This window comes from Episyrphus balteatus, chromosome 2 (genome assembly GCF_945859705.1).
Source record: "Episyrphus balteatus chromosome 2, idEpiBalt1.1, whole genome shotgun sequence".
NCBI lineage: Eukaryota > Metazoa > Arthropoda > Insecta > Diptera > Syrphidae > Episyrphus > Episyrphus balteatus.
The window spans coordinates 71,740,677-71,756,183 of NC_079135.1; the positions used below are offsets into that span (position 1 = coordinate 71,740,677).

Consider the following 15,507-nt stretch of genomic DNA (forward strand, 5'->3'; position numbering starts at 1 on the left):
CGACAAAAATGTCAATTGATTTGAAAAAAAAAATAATTTTAACTGAGTAACCACATTAGAAACGTCAAAAGTCATTCCGCTTGTAGCTTTAAGTAAAAGTCGACTCGACTTGTACCACAGCGAATTTCCTTGCCACAGCCACAGCTACGTATTCTGGCACCAATATACTAATTTCATACTTTTTAACTTTGACAGCGACACAAGCCACAGCTACATCATTCTGGTCTACCAGTTAACCAAAATCGAAAATTTGTGGTGTTACACAAATCGAAATAAATTTTAGCCGAGATAAAATTCCCATACAAGATATCGAGAATTTGTATGGGAGCTTAAATTTAAGGCTTAATTACATACACCACTTTTTGAAAAAGTACAAAAGTGAAAATATTTTTTTTCTGGCTAGCGCAATTGTTCTGTGAAAAAGAGTATACAAATTGTTTATTAGACCAAAAAATAAGCTTTCTGCATCATTTGTTTTAATTTTCAAGCCCGAAAAACTATACAAAAATGCGTTTGAAACTTTTCACTTTTGAAATTGTGATCTGCTCTGAAGGAGGTCATAACTCACAAGTTGGATTTTTGCTAGAAAGAAGTTTGTGAGAAATAAATCCTCACAAAATCCTCACAAAATCGTGTTATGATCACTTTGTAAGGTTTTTGTGAGTTGTGACTTGTGAGGGCAGTTAGCTTTGTTTGTTCAAGGAAATTTCTAAAATCACGAGGGAAAGAGTTGCTTAAAAATCCTTTGTAACGTCATTCACACAGCAAATAATAGTTAAATTTTATCCCATTTCAAACCAAATGTCAAATTTTAATCGTAGAACCCAAATTTAAACGCAATTCACACACGCCCTTAATATATATTTTATTTTTCTCATACATATTTCTTTTGACTCACCCTTTATTACTTCAAGATTTCTATTGTGAACTACTTTTTACTTTCCTCCACTGTGATTTGAGCACAACTCACTTGTCAAATTTGACATTCGTTGTTGACATATTTTCTTTTTTTTTCACTAGCTGATGCTTTTTCAATGAAAATTTTCATAAGTTTTCTGCCCAAAATAAAATAAAAATTTGTATTTAAAATTAAAATTGTGTATAATACAAAAAAGATGTAACATTTAAAAAAAGTATAATGTCACTAAAAATCACATTCGCATGCAAAAAAAACATTTCCTTTAGGCCATTAACAAAGACGACAAAATAAAAAAAAATTGTTACCAATTTGTATTATTTTGTAAAAACCTTTAAAAAGGATTCCAAAATAAAATCCAAATTATTGTGCTTACCATTGATTCTCGGGTAGTTTTAATTGTGTATAAATAACAATATGTCGAAAATGGAAACTGATTCTGAAAGTGCTAAATCTGTCCAAGCAGACGATCAAAGCAGCTCGGACTCTAGCATGGTAAAAAACTCAATAATTCACGCCTTAAAAATGAAAATAAATACAAACAAATATAATTTTGACTTGCAGATAGTCAACACCAATAGTATACTAGAAAAAATTGCAAATCTCTATGCCGAGCAGTTGATGTCTGATATTGTCCTTGTTGTTGGTGGCATAGAATACCCAGCACATCGAGTTATTCTCTGCGCTAGCAGTGAAGTATTTCAGGTCATGTTGATGAATCCAGAATGGAATGAATGCCGAAAAAGAATCATTGAACTCTACGAAGAGCCCTTCTGTGCTGCAGTGTTTCCACAATTCCTTAAATATTTATATGTTGGCCAGTTAAAGGCCACCTTGCAGTCTGTGATGCCTGTGTTGGCCTTAGCTGATAAATATAACGTAAAGGTAAGGCAAACATCTGCCACTGTGGGCTAGAACATTATTTTAGCTGGTATTAATTAAAAAAGTCAACTTCTTCTAATATTGCTAATTTTAGAGCGGAATTCATAGTCGTTGCTCAAATTGCGATTTTTCTCAATTTAAGCATTCCCTCAAGTAATGTCATTATTCGCAGCTAGAAAAGAGCGATCCACTTGAGTAAAGTAAAATCTCGACTTGATTAAAAAATGTTCTAAATCCAGCTGTCATCTGAAAATATGTATATTGTTTTTAATATCTCTTCATCTAATTGATTTTGTTTTTGTTGCGCTAAGCGATATTTAACATTAAAAAAAAAAACGAAGAGGAAATTATTAAAAAATATATATTATTAGATGATAGTTTCCTCAAATAAGTCAAATTTCATTGTGAGTTTGATTGAAAAAAAATATTTTGTCAAGTCAAGATTTAATTCTACTCAAGTGTATGCTTAAGTTGAGAAAAATCTTAACTTGAGTACTTACTTTGGGTAACCAGCACCGTAATGCGGCTACAATCCGCTGTGGATTTGGGCCTTAACCAACAAGCTTCGCCAGCCAGCTCTTTCCTTAGCTCGCTGCTTCCAGTTTCGCACGCCAAGTTGATGGAGATCCCCTTCCACTTGGTTGCGCCACCTCAGACGAGGTCTTCCTCTACTGCGCCGCCGTCCCTCTGGGTTGGAGTCGAAAACTTTCCGGGTCGGAGCATTGTTGTCAATGCGCTCGACGTGATCTCAGGCGCTGCACCTTCACTCTCTTGGCTAGGTTAGAGTCCTTGTACAACCCAGAAAGCTCGTTGTTATATCTTCTTCTCCAATCACCATCAATACACACGGGACCAAAAATCGCACGAAGAACTTTTCTCTCGAAACAATCCAAGATGTTTTCATCCGCCTTCGTTAAAGTCCATGCTTCTGCACCATATAGCAGGACTGGGATGACTTTGTAAATTTTTGTTTAAGAAATATGGAAAATAAATGTCAAACTGATGTGATTTTCACAGATTTTTCAAAAGCGTTTGATAGGGTTAGCCATCGAATTTTATTAAAAAAACTTTATTTTTTTGGATTTCACTCTTTGATTTTAAAGTGGTTGAGCAGTTATTTGTGTGATCGTTCACAGTTTGTGAAAATTGGGTCTACATTATCTTTTAAAATTTATAACCACTCGGGTGTGCCACAGGGTAGTCATCTTGGGCCCCTTCTATTTTTAATTTTCGTTAACGACCTTCCTACAATAATTAATTTTTCAAAATGCTTAATGTTCGCGGACGATGTTAAAATTTTTATGTCAATCAAGTCAGTTGCTGACAGTTTAAATTTTCAAAAAGACATTGAAAAATTGAAAGATTGGTGTTCTAAACTCTTGGTGTTCGAAATCTTTGAGCTTAAATTTTAACAAATGTTCAGTAATGTCCTTTTCGAGGTCAACCATGCCTATTTTATTTAATTATATGATGGGTGAAGTGAGGTTGCAAAGAGTTGTAACTCAAAAGGATTTGGGGGTTATTTTTGATCTACATCTCTCTTTTAGTGTACATATTGATTACATTATATCAAGGGCTAATGCTATGTCTGGATTTTTGTTTAGAAATTCTCATGAATTTCGGGATCCCTATACATTGAAAACTCTTTTTGTAGCCCTAGTTCGTCCTATTTTGGAATATTGTTGTGTAGTTTGGTCCCCACTTTTCAAAAAAGATTATAATCGCATTGAAAAAATTCAAAAACGATTTACTAAATTTGCTCTTCGAAAGTTGAATTGGTCTTGCTCCATGTCATCTTATGACAGTAGATGCTTACTAATTGGTTTAAAGCCTTTATCTAGTAGAATAACATACTATTCGGTAATATTCGCGAGAGACGTTTTAACGAACCATATTGAATGTCCTCCTCTTTTAGCCTTATTCGGTATAAATGCACCTTCTAGAGCCTTAAGACCTGGAAGTAACTTTTTCTTACATATTTCACGACATGCTACAAATTATGGCCAAAATGAGCCGATAACAAATGCTTGCGTTAAATTCAACCAATATGCAAATGTATTCGATTTTAATCAAAGCAGAAATAATTTCAAATCACTTATTATGTTAATTATAATCTAATTGCTTTAATTTTTTATTAATTATTATTATTAAGTAATATTTTTGTAAATAGTCTAAGAGAGTTGTAATACTTATAGACGTAAATAAATAAATAAATAAATAAGGGTCTTGTATAGATACACCTTAGTTGCTTGAGAGAGGGCTTTTCTGGTCAATTGCCTTCTCAAACCAAAGTAGCAGCGGTTGGCAAGAGTTGTTGTCCGTGTTTATAGCGGGGCCTAGGTAGTCGAAGTCCTTTACTACCTTGAAGCTATGACTGTCGATGGTGACGTTTTGTCCAATGCGTCGGTTTTGAGTTTCCTTTTTTTGACGACACCATATACTTGGTTTTGCCCTCATTGACCCTTAAACCCATTTTTGATGCTTCCGTTTAGATGCTTACAAAAGCGCCATTGACATCACGCTGAGTTCTTTCGATTATGTCAATATCGTCGGCATATGCAAGCAGCTGGACGGACTTTTGAAAGATAGTGCCTCTGGTGTTGACTTTTGAGTTCTGTATACTTAATTTGAGTAACGACTATAAATTTCGCCCTTAGTCTCATTCGATAGATAAAAGGACTAGCTATAATAATTATTGTTCATATAAAATTGAGGTAGTATTGAGAAAGTATTAAAAAAAAAAAAAAACAAAAAAAGGCTACTTTTTCCCTTATATAGATATTCGTTTACTGTATTTGTTTTAACAATGAGTGATGTATCAAAATATAGTAGCGCAAAATTTTAAACGATTTAGTAAATTGCTAAAAACATTTCGTAAGTTACTATTTTAAAAATCAAGCTTAGTAACTTACTAAAATGGCTTTAGCAATTTACTTAATTGTTAAAAATTTTGCGGTAGTATTTTTAATAAATTTTTTTATTGAACTTTATGTCGTTTTCGATTGGTTTTACTCAAGGATTTACTCATTCTGAAATCCAATAAAACACTTTTGTCGTTTTCGTTTGGTTTCACTCAAGGATTTACTCATTCTGGAACCCAATAAAACAGTCTGAATCGCTTCCACTCAATTCTGAAATTTTATATCTGTATTTGTGAATAATCAATTAAATTGTTTTGTTTTTTTTTAATAGTAAAATTTGTTTGACGTTTAATTTTTAATCTATCTATATAGATTTTATGCAAAAAAACGACATCGAGATATTTGAAATCAAAACAATTTACGTGTTAAAAACAACAAAAACTTTATCTGTATAGATTTTTGAAAAATCCAGATAATTATCCAGATTTTACTTACTCTCGATAAAAACAGTAGTGCCAAGGTACTTTATTTGTTGTGTTATAGGTATTTTATACAGAAATATCTAAAAATATTAACAAAAAAAAGCGGAGCAAAAAGGGTTCAAACCCTTGCATCAAACACATTCAAATTTCAATCTTCAAAGAACTAATTTTATTGCTTTTTTTATACCAATGAAATCAACGCATTTGGTCGCATTTGTTTTTTTTATATATATGTATTACATATAGTGGCCGTTACCGTTCTTGATTACCTGCTTCAAGGCAAAGTGACGGACCCAAAAGTGCATCAGTTATTCTTTGCTGACGATGGAGCCATCATAAGTGAAAACCCGATATCCCTGCAACGAGCACTTGATGTATGGGTGGATGTTCTAGAAGGTAGTGGGTACCGCATAAGCGCGAAAAAGACAGAATACCTATGCTGCCCATTTTCTGATCCACACAGGCCTATTCCTGACATTTATTTGAATGGTGTAGTGCTTCCCAAGTGTGAAAAGTTTAAATATCTGGGGTCTATGATAAATAACGAAGGTACTTGTGATGACGATATCAATCATCGCGTAAGCGTAGGGTGGATGAAGTGGCGGGAAAATTCTGCTATCTTTTGTGATCGAAAAATGCCCCCTAAGCTGAAAGGAAGGCTCTACACCGCAGTTGTGCGTCCAGCACTCACATACGGTTCACAATGTTGGACAATGTACAAAAAGTATGAGAGTAAGTTAACGGCAGCTGAGATGAAGATGCTTCGCATGACAGCAGGAGTAACAAAGCTTGATAGAATTAGAAGTACGAAGATCCGAGGAAGCCTTCATGTTAAAAATACCATCTCCCAAAAAATTGAACACGACCGACTCAGTTGGTATTGCCATGTTCAAAGGAGAGATCCTGAGAACCCCGTCAAAAAAGCAATATCATATAACGTTCCAACACGAAATAAAAAGAAAGGTAGGCCTAAAAACTCCTGGTACAAGCAAATGCAAAAACACCAGCATTCAGTTGGCCTCAGAAACGGAACAATACAAAACCGGGAGGCTTGCCGCCGATTTCTGAGGTCAACCCGGCGAACCCCACAGGCGGATCACTAGTGTGAAGCAGTAACGTGGGAAGGTTATGATCCCCTCGACATCGAGATCATAACAGCGCCGAGAAAAAAAGGAAGAAGAAGTATTACATATAGTGGCTCCCACTATGTTGTGAAACAAAATTTTATGAAATAAAGAATTTATCTATCTATCTATCTATCTAGTGGCTCCCACTAATTTTAAAAGTAAAATTTAAACAATATCGCTATTAAAAAAAAACCTTTGCAATAAGCCTATATCTCATGTTAATTTGAAAACCTTATTTTACATAATATTTCGTTTATTTTTGTTATTGTTTTTATCATTAGTGTCTGTTGGACAATAAAATTATCATTATTATATCATTCGACATCATCTAAACAAATTTAATTGCAATTTTAGACTATTTCTAAATTTAATTCCAGCTAAAATAGCGTTCTAGCCCACAGTGACCTGTCTCTTAAAATCGATTCGATCAAATTCTAATAATTTATAATTCTTCATTTTAGGATTTAGTTGGACTAAGTGTAAATTTCATGCTTTCACACACGGCAATGGCAGCAGCGCAGGGTTATTTGGTTTCTTGGTTGCAATATGCGCTAACTTTTAGTCCATATCATAAAGATCTCACCGAAACGTTGAAAAACTTTCTCAAATGGAATCTGGAAATGGTCAGCGAGTCGAAGGATTTCGTTGAACTTGACACTCAGATTATGATATTGTTGTTGCAACAAAATGATATTATCGTTACCAGCGAGATAAGTTTGTTTGGCATTTTGCAAAAATGGCTGTTACATAGAAAAGAAATGCTTGACAATGAAGAGAGCCTGCAGAAGGAGGAGAAAGAGGTTATATTGAAACAGTTAATAGAGACAACTGTTATGCATATACGTTTTGCCATGATGACACCCAGAGAACTGGCGCATTTATTATTATATCCCATTCTTGCCTATCACAAAGAGTTTATTGTTCAGAGAATGGCTATTGGTATGAGTTATCATTCAGGTGAGTTCAAAAGTAAAACAAAAGCTCATTTGCTGATACGAAACTTAAATATTTAAGTTGTGTACCTATTGTGTATACAGTAACGTGATAAGAGGATTGAGTTTCATTTCGGCAAACGGATCGTAAGGGCCTTAATATTTTTAATTATAATAACTACTACCTTTCGGACACAATATTGAAGTTTGATTTAAATGATTAGCTAGCCTGAGATTTTATTTGAAGATCAAAAATGCGGTCAGTTCCATAATTGACGTTTTAGAAAAAAAATTATAAAGAATTAAATTCCAGAAAAACTTTTATTTCAATACTGCTCAAAATCTAAATAAACTCTAATTCACATCCTACATGTGGTTTTGGCTATCGACCAAAACCGAACCATAAACCTTTAACAATTTTTTCATCTGAAACTGTTAATTATGTCGAAATACCCAGCATACCAGTCCTTAAACCTGAAATTTTGAGTTAATTCAGGATTTTTTAAAGATTTTTGGCCAAAAGTATTCTAACGACTAAAATATATTTGTGTTTTTTTTTACTCTGTCGTGAGCGTTATCTTTTTCGAATAACGTGACAACTTTTGGAATTGGCAATAGCTTTTTACATGAAAGGTACGTTGGTCACATGCACTGTGGCGTATACGTGTTCTAATTTGTATTATTTTTGAAAAAAAAAAAAAAAAAAAACAAAAATAAAAATAAAAATAAAAAAATAGGGAATTTAAAATGAGAATTTTAACTTTTGTTATAATACAACTATAAGCTTTAAAGTCCAGACAAAGATAAGAAATCTGGTACCGAACGAGTCAGAAAAATTAATTTATGAACTTTAAGCATTGGTATTGACGTAAGTTCAAATTCCCTCAAATTCTCGGTGCTGGCTTTTTTTTAAATACCTAGTACTATTACAGGCATTAAGGAATCATCTGAGAATTTTTGGAAAGGATTTGAATTTGATATTTTATATAATAAGGCTTGTTGAGACAAACGTACAAAAATATTTTTCCCCCAAAATGTATGGTTTGGCCGCCATTTTGAAAAATGCGTTTTTGTAATCTTCTCGGCTTCTGTTTGTAGCAGAGTTGATTTTTTATTTTGTTTTGCAAAAAAAGTATTCTTTAATTTTTTAAATAATTTTTCACTTGAGAAGGTAAAAATGAGAGGATTTGATATGATAACCAAAAAAAAATTTATCAAATATCCAATGTGAAAGGGTGTTTAAAAAAATTCATGTTTAGATTTCATAACTAAAATTTTATTTCAGAATCATGTTGTGCATGATTATACCCTTTAATTTTTAGATGCAAATTTTTTAGATTCAGGTTGTCAAACATGCTTAAATCATGTAAAATATGCTTCCATTACTCCGGCATAAAATTTAAGTTATAAAGTTTATCTTTTCATTCCTCGCCTAAAAATAACTTTTTAACTTGGATATTTATGTAAATAAGCTCTTTTCATTCTCCAATCTCCAAAATTTTCACACATCTCAAAAAATGGTATATGATTTTCAAAATTTTTTTTTCAAAAAAAAAAAAAAAAAAAAACAATATTTCATCCACCTGTTTCCAAAAAACTTAATTTTTTTTTTAACCCAACATCAGTTTTTCGAAAATTTCATATCACGGCTACTAAAACGCATAAAGATTTTCGTTGAAATCGAGAAAATATTTTCCAAATATTTTTCGTGTGCTAAACTCGAGTCCAAAGTCAAATGAGCGGTTAAGTTTTTAATATTTATAGATTTAGTTTCGATTCTTTCGTCTAGTTTTTTAAATTACTATTTTTGCTCAATATGCACTGCACATAACTATCACAAAAGTTAAGAAAACTAAATTAAATAAATGCTTTTTCTAAAAAGAGAAATTAAACTTCTAAAAACTTTCATAACTCGAACGGTAGTGAGAACAATTTGTAACAGTTTTAATATTTTTTTAATTTCTAATATTTCTAATTTTTCAGGGCAAGAAGATCGTGTAAATGAAATCAGAAAGTCGAAATCGGGAAGTTTGCAATTCACACCACGCCTATATTCGAATGACTTATGGAGCGTTAGTTTTGACATAAAGGATTATTATCATATTCCAGACTATACAAATTACGTAGCTTGTTTTTTCTCCCAAAGAAATTTGGCCGAACGAGAAGATGGTAAGACTGATTCATTATAACTTCAAACCCGAATGTAATTATTTTAATTTATTCAAAACTAGATCAATCTGTAACGTGGGATATTGAGTTTTTCCCTCGAGGAGTCAAATACAATAAAGCGAAAATGGTTTGGGGCGAAGATTTGCCAGAATTTTCATTGCGTACAGTACGCATTCGGGTTACCTGCAAAGAAAATTGTCTCGGCGAAGAAAGATTTAAGGTAATGTCTATTATATTTGTTAAAAAATCATTTGATACATTTTTTTTCATTTATATTTTATTTTTAGGTTGCTGTTTTAATCAGTGGCATGCAACACGATATAATCCACATTTTAACTGTGGCAGAAAAAACGGAATATTTTTCAGATAAAAGTCGTGTTCTTAATTTAGATAATTTGTTGCCATATGAAGATACTCCAAAAAGTGACCCAAAAAAAGAAATTCCCCATCTCATTGGACCAAGTAAAAATAATTTAAGTCTACAAGTTATAATTGCACCAATGGGACCCTATACGAGTAGAGAATCGCCGCCTTTTGATCTTAAATAGTAATAAAATAATGTAGATTCATATTGCAATGTTTATTATTTTAATTTTTTATAGATAACCAACAGCTTAAGTGTATAACGTACGAATTTGTGAATATTAAAACAATACATTAAAATGTTGTTTATAAATTGAAAATTAAAATATGGTTTTTGTTTTTTTTAGTTACTTTAGGATGATTGATAAAGATGTAGGTACATATTAACGGATTAAGTATTTCAGAAATCTCGAAAAAAAAACAACAATACTATACATGAAAAGACAGTCAATTCCAGATGTAATTAAGCTGCACTTAGAAGTGGACAGTTGGCACGAAGTAATCAAACCTTATTGTGTTGCAACATGATCTATTAACTTATTGATTTTTGTTTGAGATGTAGGAACTATACCGGAAGGTTGGGATTCTTAAAACAAACATCGAAAGACCCAACGACTAAACAATTTTTTGTGAATTCAAGGAAAACAAGTGTGTTCGGCAAAGTACAAAAACTATGATACATTATGTGAAAATAGATTTCTTTTTTAACATTTTTAACACTCAGGCCAATTATGAAATTCGAATCGTGTCGTATCTCAATGCAAGAGAGAATATGCAAGAAAGTGAATTCTAACGTTGTCAAACTAAAATACTAAGCTACTGTTTTGGTTTATTACAAAGTGACTTGACCCCTAGATGACCATGAATAAGTCTCCACAATTAGAAAAGAAGTATTTGGATAATCACAATATCAGCAAGTCATCTGAAGCGATATTAATTAATATCAAGAATGATTTTGTTTTTATTTTGACAATATCAATTTAACCTCAGAAGTCAGAACACACATCACTTTAAAGTAAACAACTTTCATAACTTCTATGTACACAAAAAATAGATTCTAAAATACTATCATGATTGTAAGTCATATCAAAATTAAATAAAACTGTTTTCGTACTCGTACTTACCTAAATCAAGTTATTTCCAGTTAATGAAGTAAACATCTCTATTTGCATACCGATAATCTTTTCCTTTATCATTTCATGATTCATGAATAATTATAATATTTCTTATTTTGAATAAATTATTTTGCGGAGTTATCCTAAAATAATCGTAAACGTTTTGTTAAAAATAGCAATAAAGTCTATCACGTTATCTAGTAGATAAGAAGACATTGTTTTTCTTCAAGTCGATCAAGTAAATACACATACTTTTCGGACGTTGAGGGAAATAAAGCATTACCTTAAAAAAACGCAGTGCACGAATATGATTATATTTTTTTATCAACAAAAAAGTAGCAATTGCTATGCAGAAATTTTTTAAGGTTAGTCTTTTAATAGAAAAATAGACCCATTAAATTTGAATAGTAAAACATATGGTACTTTTTCTTTAAAGTGAGAAAACAAAATTAAATGGGTTTAAAAGAGTTATCTTAGCAGAAAATGATAGATTAAACATTGAATTAATATAAATTAGAAACAACATAGGGCCCAAAATAGATCCTTGTGGGACACCAATGTTAGTGATTCTAGAGTCACTCAATTTATCTTTAGCTTTCACCTTTTGAGTCCTGTATAACAAAAAAAGACGACCAGGCCGGGGATCGAACTGGGGCCTTTAAATCATGAGTCGCACACCTTACCACCTGAACCAACCTGCCATAAAAATATTGATAGCAATTTTCGTTCTTTTTTTCACTCAAATTTTAAGAAGATTTTCTCTATAAAAATAGTAAAAAAATCTCCTTAAAAAAACCTTATTAATCGTTGACTTTAATAAGATTTCCTTATGAGATGTACGGACAGTAAAACAATAAGGCAATCTGTTAGTTTTTAGGGGGTCATATTTTTCTCTGTGAAGAAATGTTTGATGGAGTTTAAAAATTTTGAAACGTAGTTTACATTTTGTTTTAATTTTTTTTGAGTACTTTTGAGTTGATCCAAGGCTTAAGTTTTTTATCACATTTTTTAATCAGCTTGCCATTACTGCTGGCATCAATATAATTTTTCTAAGAGTGCATGAAGCGTTACTATCTGCCTGCAAAGACTGCTTCCAAATTTTCGGAACGCAAAGTAGTGCAGACAAAATAGACAAACATGATAAGGAGCATTGGCCGGGTTTAACGCACCATCTGAACTGAAGTTTAGATTTTTTTTTGACGTTGAACGCAAAAAATCATCTGAATTTCAGGTGACATTAACGAAGAATCTACTTTTTTTCTTTACTTGGATTGACTTTAAAAAAAGAACATTTATTTTTCTAGGATAATAAAAATAGTTCAAGTGATTGTAAAAAAAAGAGTAATTTATTAATATTTTCAGTGAGATCACTTCAGTATTTGTAAAAATTATTTTGTTGGATTCATAAAATCTCTATCTGCTATCCACTAATTTATGTTTAATTTTGGTTTGGTCCCACACTTCATTCAGTTTTTTTATTTCCTCATTTATTTTTACATGCGGAGGAAGAACACAAAAATATATTAATTACCTACATATATGCATTTTAATATCATATCAACAAATAATAATAACACCCGAACAAATTTCCAAACACAAAAGAAATATAAACAAATCCATTTATAACTTGTATTAAAATCACAAAGTTCAATTGTGGTGTGTAGCACATTTGGTACGTTTACCAACTTTACCAACACAAACACACCCATCTGAATTTTCAGATAAAAATTTCCACCTGAAAATCGTAACCATAAACAAAAAATACCAAGACTGGAAAATTTCGTACGTCTTTCCCCCCAAAACCCTTTTGTGGACAGTGCTGTCTGTGAATATATGTGAAAGCCACCACGTTGATAAATGACGTTAACACGCACACACCCTTCAAGCAAACAGGTCCGACCTCGGTCCGAATCCGCTCCGCCTGAGGCGGAGCTGAGTCCGACTACGGATCAGAAACTGGTCCGAAGGCGGCTCAAATTAGTATGGAAATTATAATCACCGCGAAGTCGATTGCATATGTATTGGTGTGGTGAAAATCTCCATTCCGAGAAAACGGAGCCGAAGGCGGACCTGAGCCGGAGCAGCGAAAACCTACCAGAAAGAGGAATAAGAAAGGGATGACATTTCGCATTTGCGACCAAAAAAAGAACAAGATTTATTTTTTTTTCACTGAAACTGTTTTATTTTTTATTTTATTTTGGCAAACGAAATTTTCACAATAAATACAATATAAAATACAATAAATTTTTTTTCATTTTATTTCATTTGATGCTGCTGCTGTTGTTGGTGTTTTTTTAGATACCCAATCGCATGTTTCACCTTCTAGATTTTTCTTCATCATTAGAGATTACATCTACAACACAAGAAGAAACAACATTTTAACCCAAACACTTTGAGCGATATATAAAACATACCTTTTTTGTTTTCCATATTGTTTATAATTTAATAAAATTGTTTATAATTAATAAACTAACATTATACAAACAACGACACGAGACACGACGCGACCAAACACTTCAACAAAAAATAACAAAATGACGCTTTGGCTCTTGTTGGCCTTGTCTTTCTTTTCCTTTTCTCATTTTTTACCACGATTCTCGTTCGACTTTGTGTTCATACACAAAAAGTTGCAAGTGTGTGAGTGCAAGCCCGATTTTCGCGGTCTGAGGTCGGAGTTTCTTTGTTGAACTCAGTTTTCTTGCTTGAAGGGCATTTATAGATTCACGACATTCACCACACATCGGACACGAACACAACGATAGGTTCACGACATTCACCACACCGCGCAGCTTGTAGGCAAACGTCAGTTGACCGCCGAGTTTCCAGTCTTGGTATTTTTTGTTTATGATCGTAACTAAATGTCAAAAACGTAACTAAATGCCATCTAACTTTTTATGACATCTGACCAATCAGAGCCTCTGAAAATTCAGATCTTAAGTTCAGGTGGCTTGCGTTGAACGCGGAGATTGAAATGTCGATTAAAGTAAAATGTAAAAAGTCCCATGTGTGCATAAAAAGTTATTCAAGTTTAAATGTCGAAAATTTAGGGTTTTTATATAACTTTGAAACGGGAGAAGCTTTCAAAAAAAAGTATGTGAAAGTCTTGTAGGTTTTGTAATTCCCTAAAAAAAATTTATGAAACTTTTTTTCTACGAGATATAGTTTAGGAGATATATCGTGATATCAAATGTCGAAAATAACGGTTTTTTGCCTATTTCTTTTAGTCCTATCGAAAAGTTGCCTTTGAAAACTGGTAGATAATGTGCTCCTCTATATGAAAACATTTTTTTTTTTTTTTTGATTCAATAAGTTCAAAAATTCAAATTCAAAAGTTTTTGACCAAATTACAGTCATACAATGACCAGTTATACTTGGAATGTAACATATAAGCGCAAAAAACGACTCACGTAAAAATACTCCTACACCACCTGCGCAATATGTTTCATTTGTATGCAAGTTGAAGTGCAAGTACTAATTTAATCATATATGTAAATCAGCTTAAACGCTTGGCTATTTAAGAAAGATTTTTCCTATAAAACATATAATTTTTGTTAAATAATAATTCCTTGTATTGAAATGCAAAGGCTCATCACAAGTCTCTCGCAGTATCTACAAGAATTAAAAATAGAAAAACAAACACCGACAAGTGATTTATAGTAATGTAGATTTAATTTGATGAATCATTATAGAAATAAATGACTTTCAAAAATAAGAGCATGCGTTCATAATTATATAGTATCTTAATAATTTACCAAATATTGTTCAGGATAAGTAAAGTTTTTAAGTCGCTTTAATTTCGATAAAGGGTGTTTCCATTGTGTAAAAGCTTCGATAAGGCGATCAGGATAAAAATTGTCCATGCGTTAACTCTATAATGTTAACCCTCTGTAGGCACACCTCTTTTTTGCGAATTTGGCTTATACTTTTTCATGTCGGTAGAACTTTTCTCGGCCTCACTATTTTATAGAGAATCGTATATAAAATTGACGTAGAATTTTCCGAGGAATTCGAATATTGTATTCACAATTCCAAAAAATGTATTTTCACCCTTATAAAGACACTTTTTTGTGACCACTTTTTATTTTTGTGATGCCAAATTCGCACCCGTGCGTGTGCCGACAGATGGTTACAAATAAAAATTTACGTTAAAGAGTGAAAGCGTTGACCAATTTGTTTGAATGTCTCTTATAAAAATGGCTGTACAGTACAGAAAATGTTTATGAAGTAGGTAATGAAATGTTTAAACCTTGCATCACTCGAATGATGTATTCGATTTACAAAGTTGTCCGTACCAAAAAAAAACCCCGGATTTCTAGAACAAGATTGGAAATTAGTAAAGTTGAAATGCGCTAACGGTGGTCAAAATTTGAACTTAACGTTAAGCAGTGACAGAAGGCAAACTGATCCGCTATTTTCTAATTCTGCACCATGTAGCATACTGTTGCTGATGTCTTTACTTTACATTTAATTTTAACCTTGACTAAGCAATGTTGTTGTCTGATCTTCCTACTTTTTCATATTTTTTGTACAGCCTTTAGTCTTAACTAAAGAGCAGGATCATGCAAGACATTAATGCACTTTACTTTATTAACAAAAATAATGTAACTATATAGATAGCAGATAAAATTATATTTCATTGATAAAAACTTAATGATTAGAA

The 15,507-nt window shown here is 32.2% G+C and overlaps 1 protein-coding gene across 2 annotated transcripts; it reads left to right on the forward strand.

Annotated features, from left to right (window-relative positions):
• The first annotated feature begins 1,010 nt into the window (after positions 1–1,010).
• Positions 1,011–10,058, forward strand: LOC129908890 (BTB/POZ domain-containing protein 17). Of its 2 annotated transcripts, XM_055985707.1 has the most exons (7): positions 1,011–1,411; positions 1,481–1,801; positions 6,730–7,225; positions 9,184–9,369; positions 9,432–9,589; positions 9,657–9,916; positions 9,972–10,058. In XM_055985707.1, coding segments are annotated over exons 1-7 (1,500 nt in total). In that variant the 5' UTR covers positions 1,011–1,333; the 3' UTR covers positions 9,973–10,058. The 2 variants fall into 2 exon arrangements, with proteins under 2 accessions (XP_055841682.1, XP_055841681.1); XM_055985706.1 differs by lacking the exon at positions 9,972–10,058 and having other exon boundaries at positions 1,012–1,411; positions 9,657–9,938.
• Positions 10,059–15,507: the final 5,449 nt, after the last annotated feature.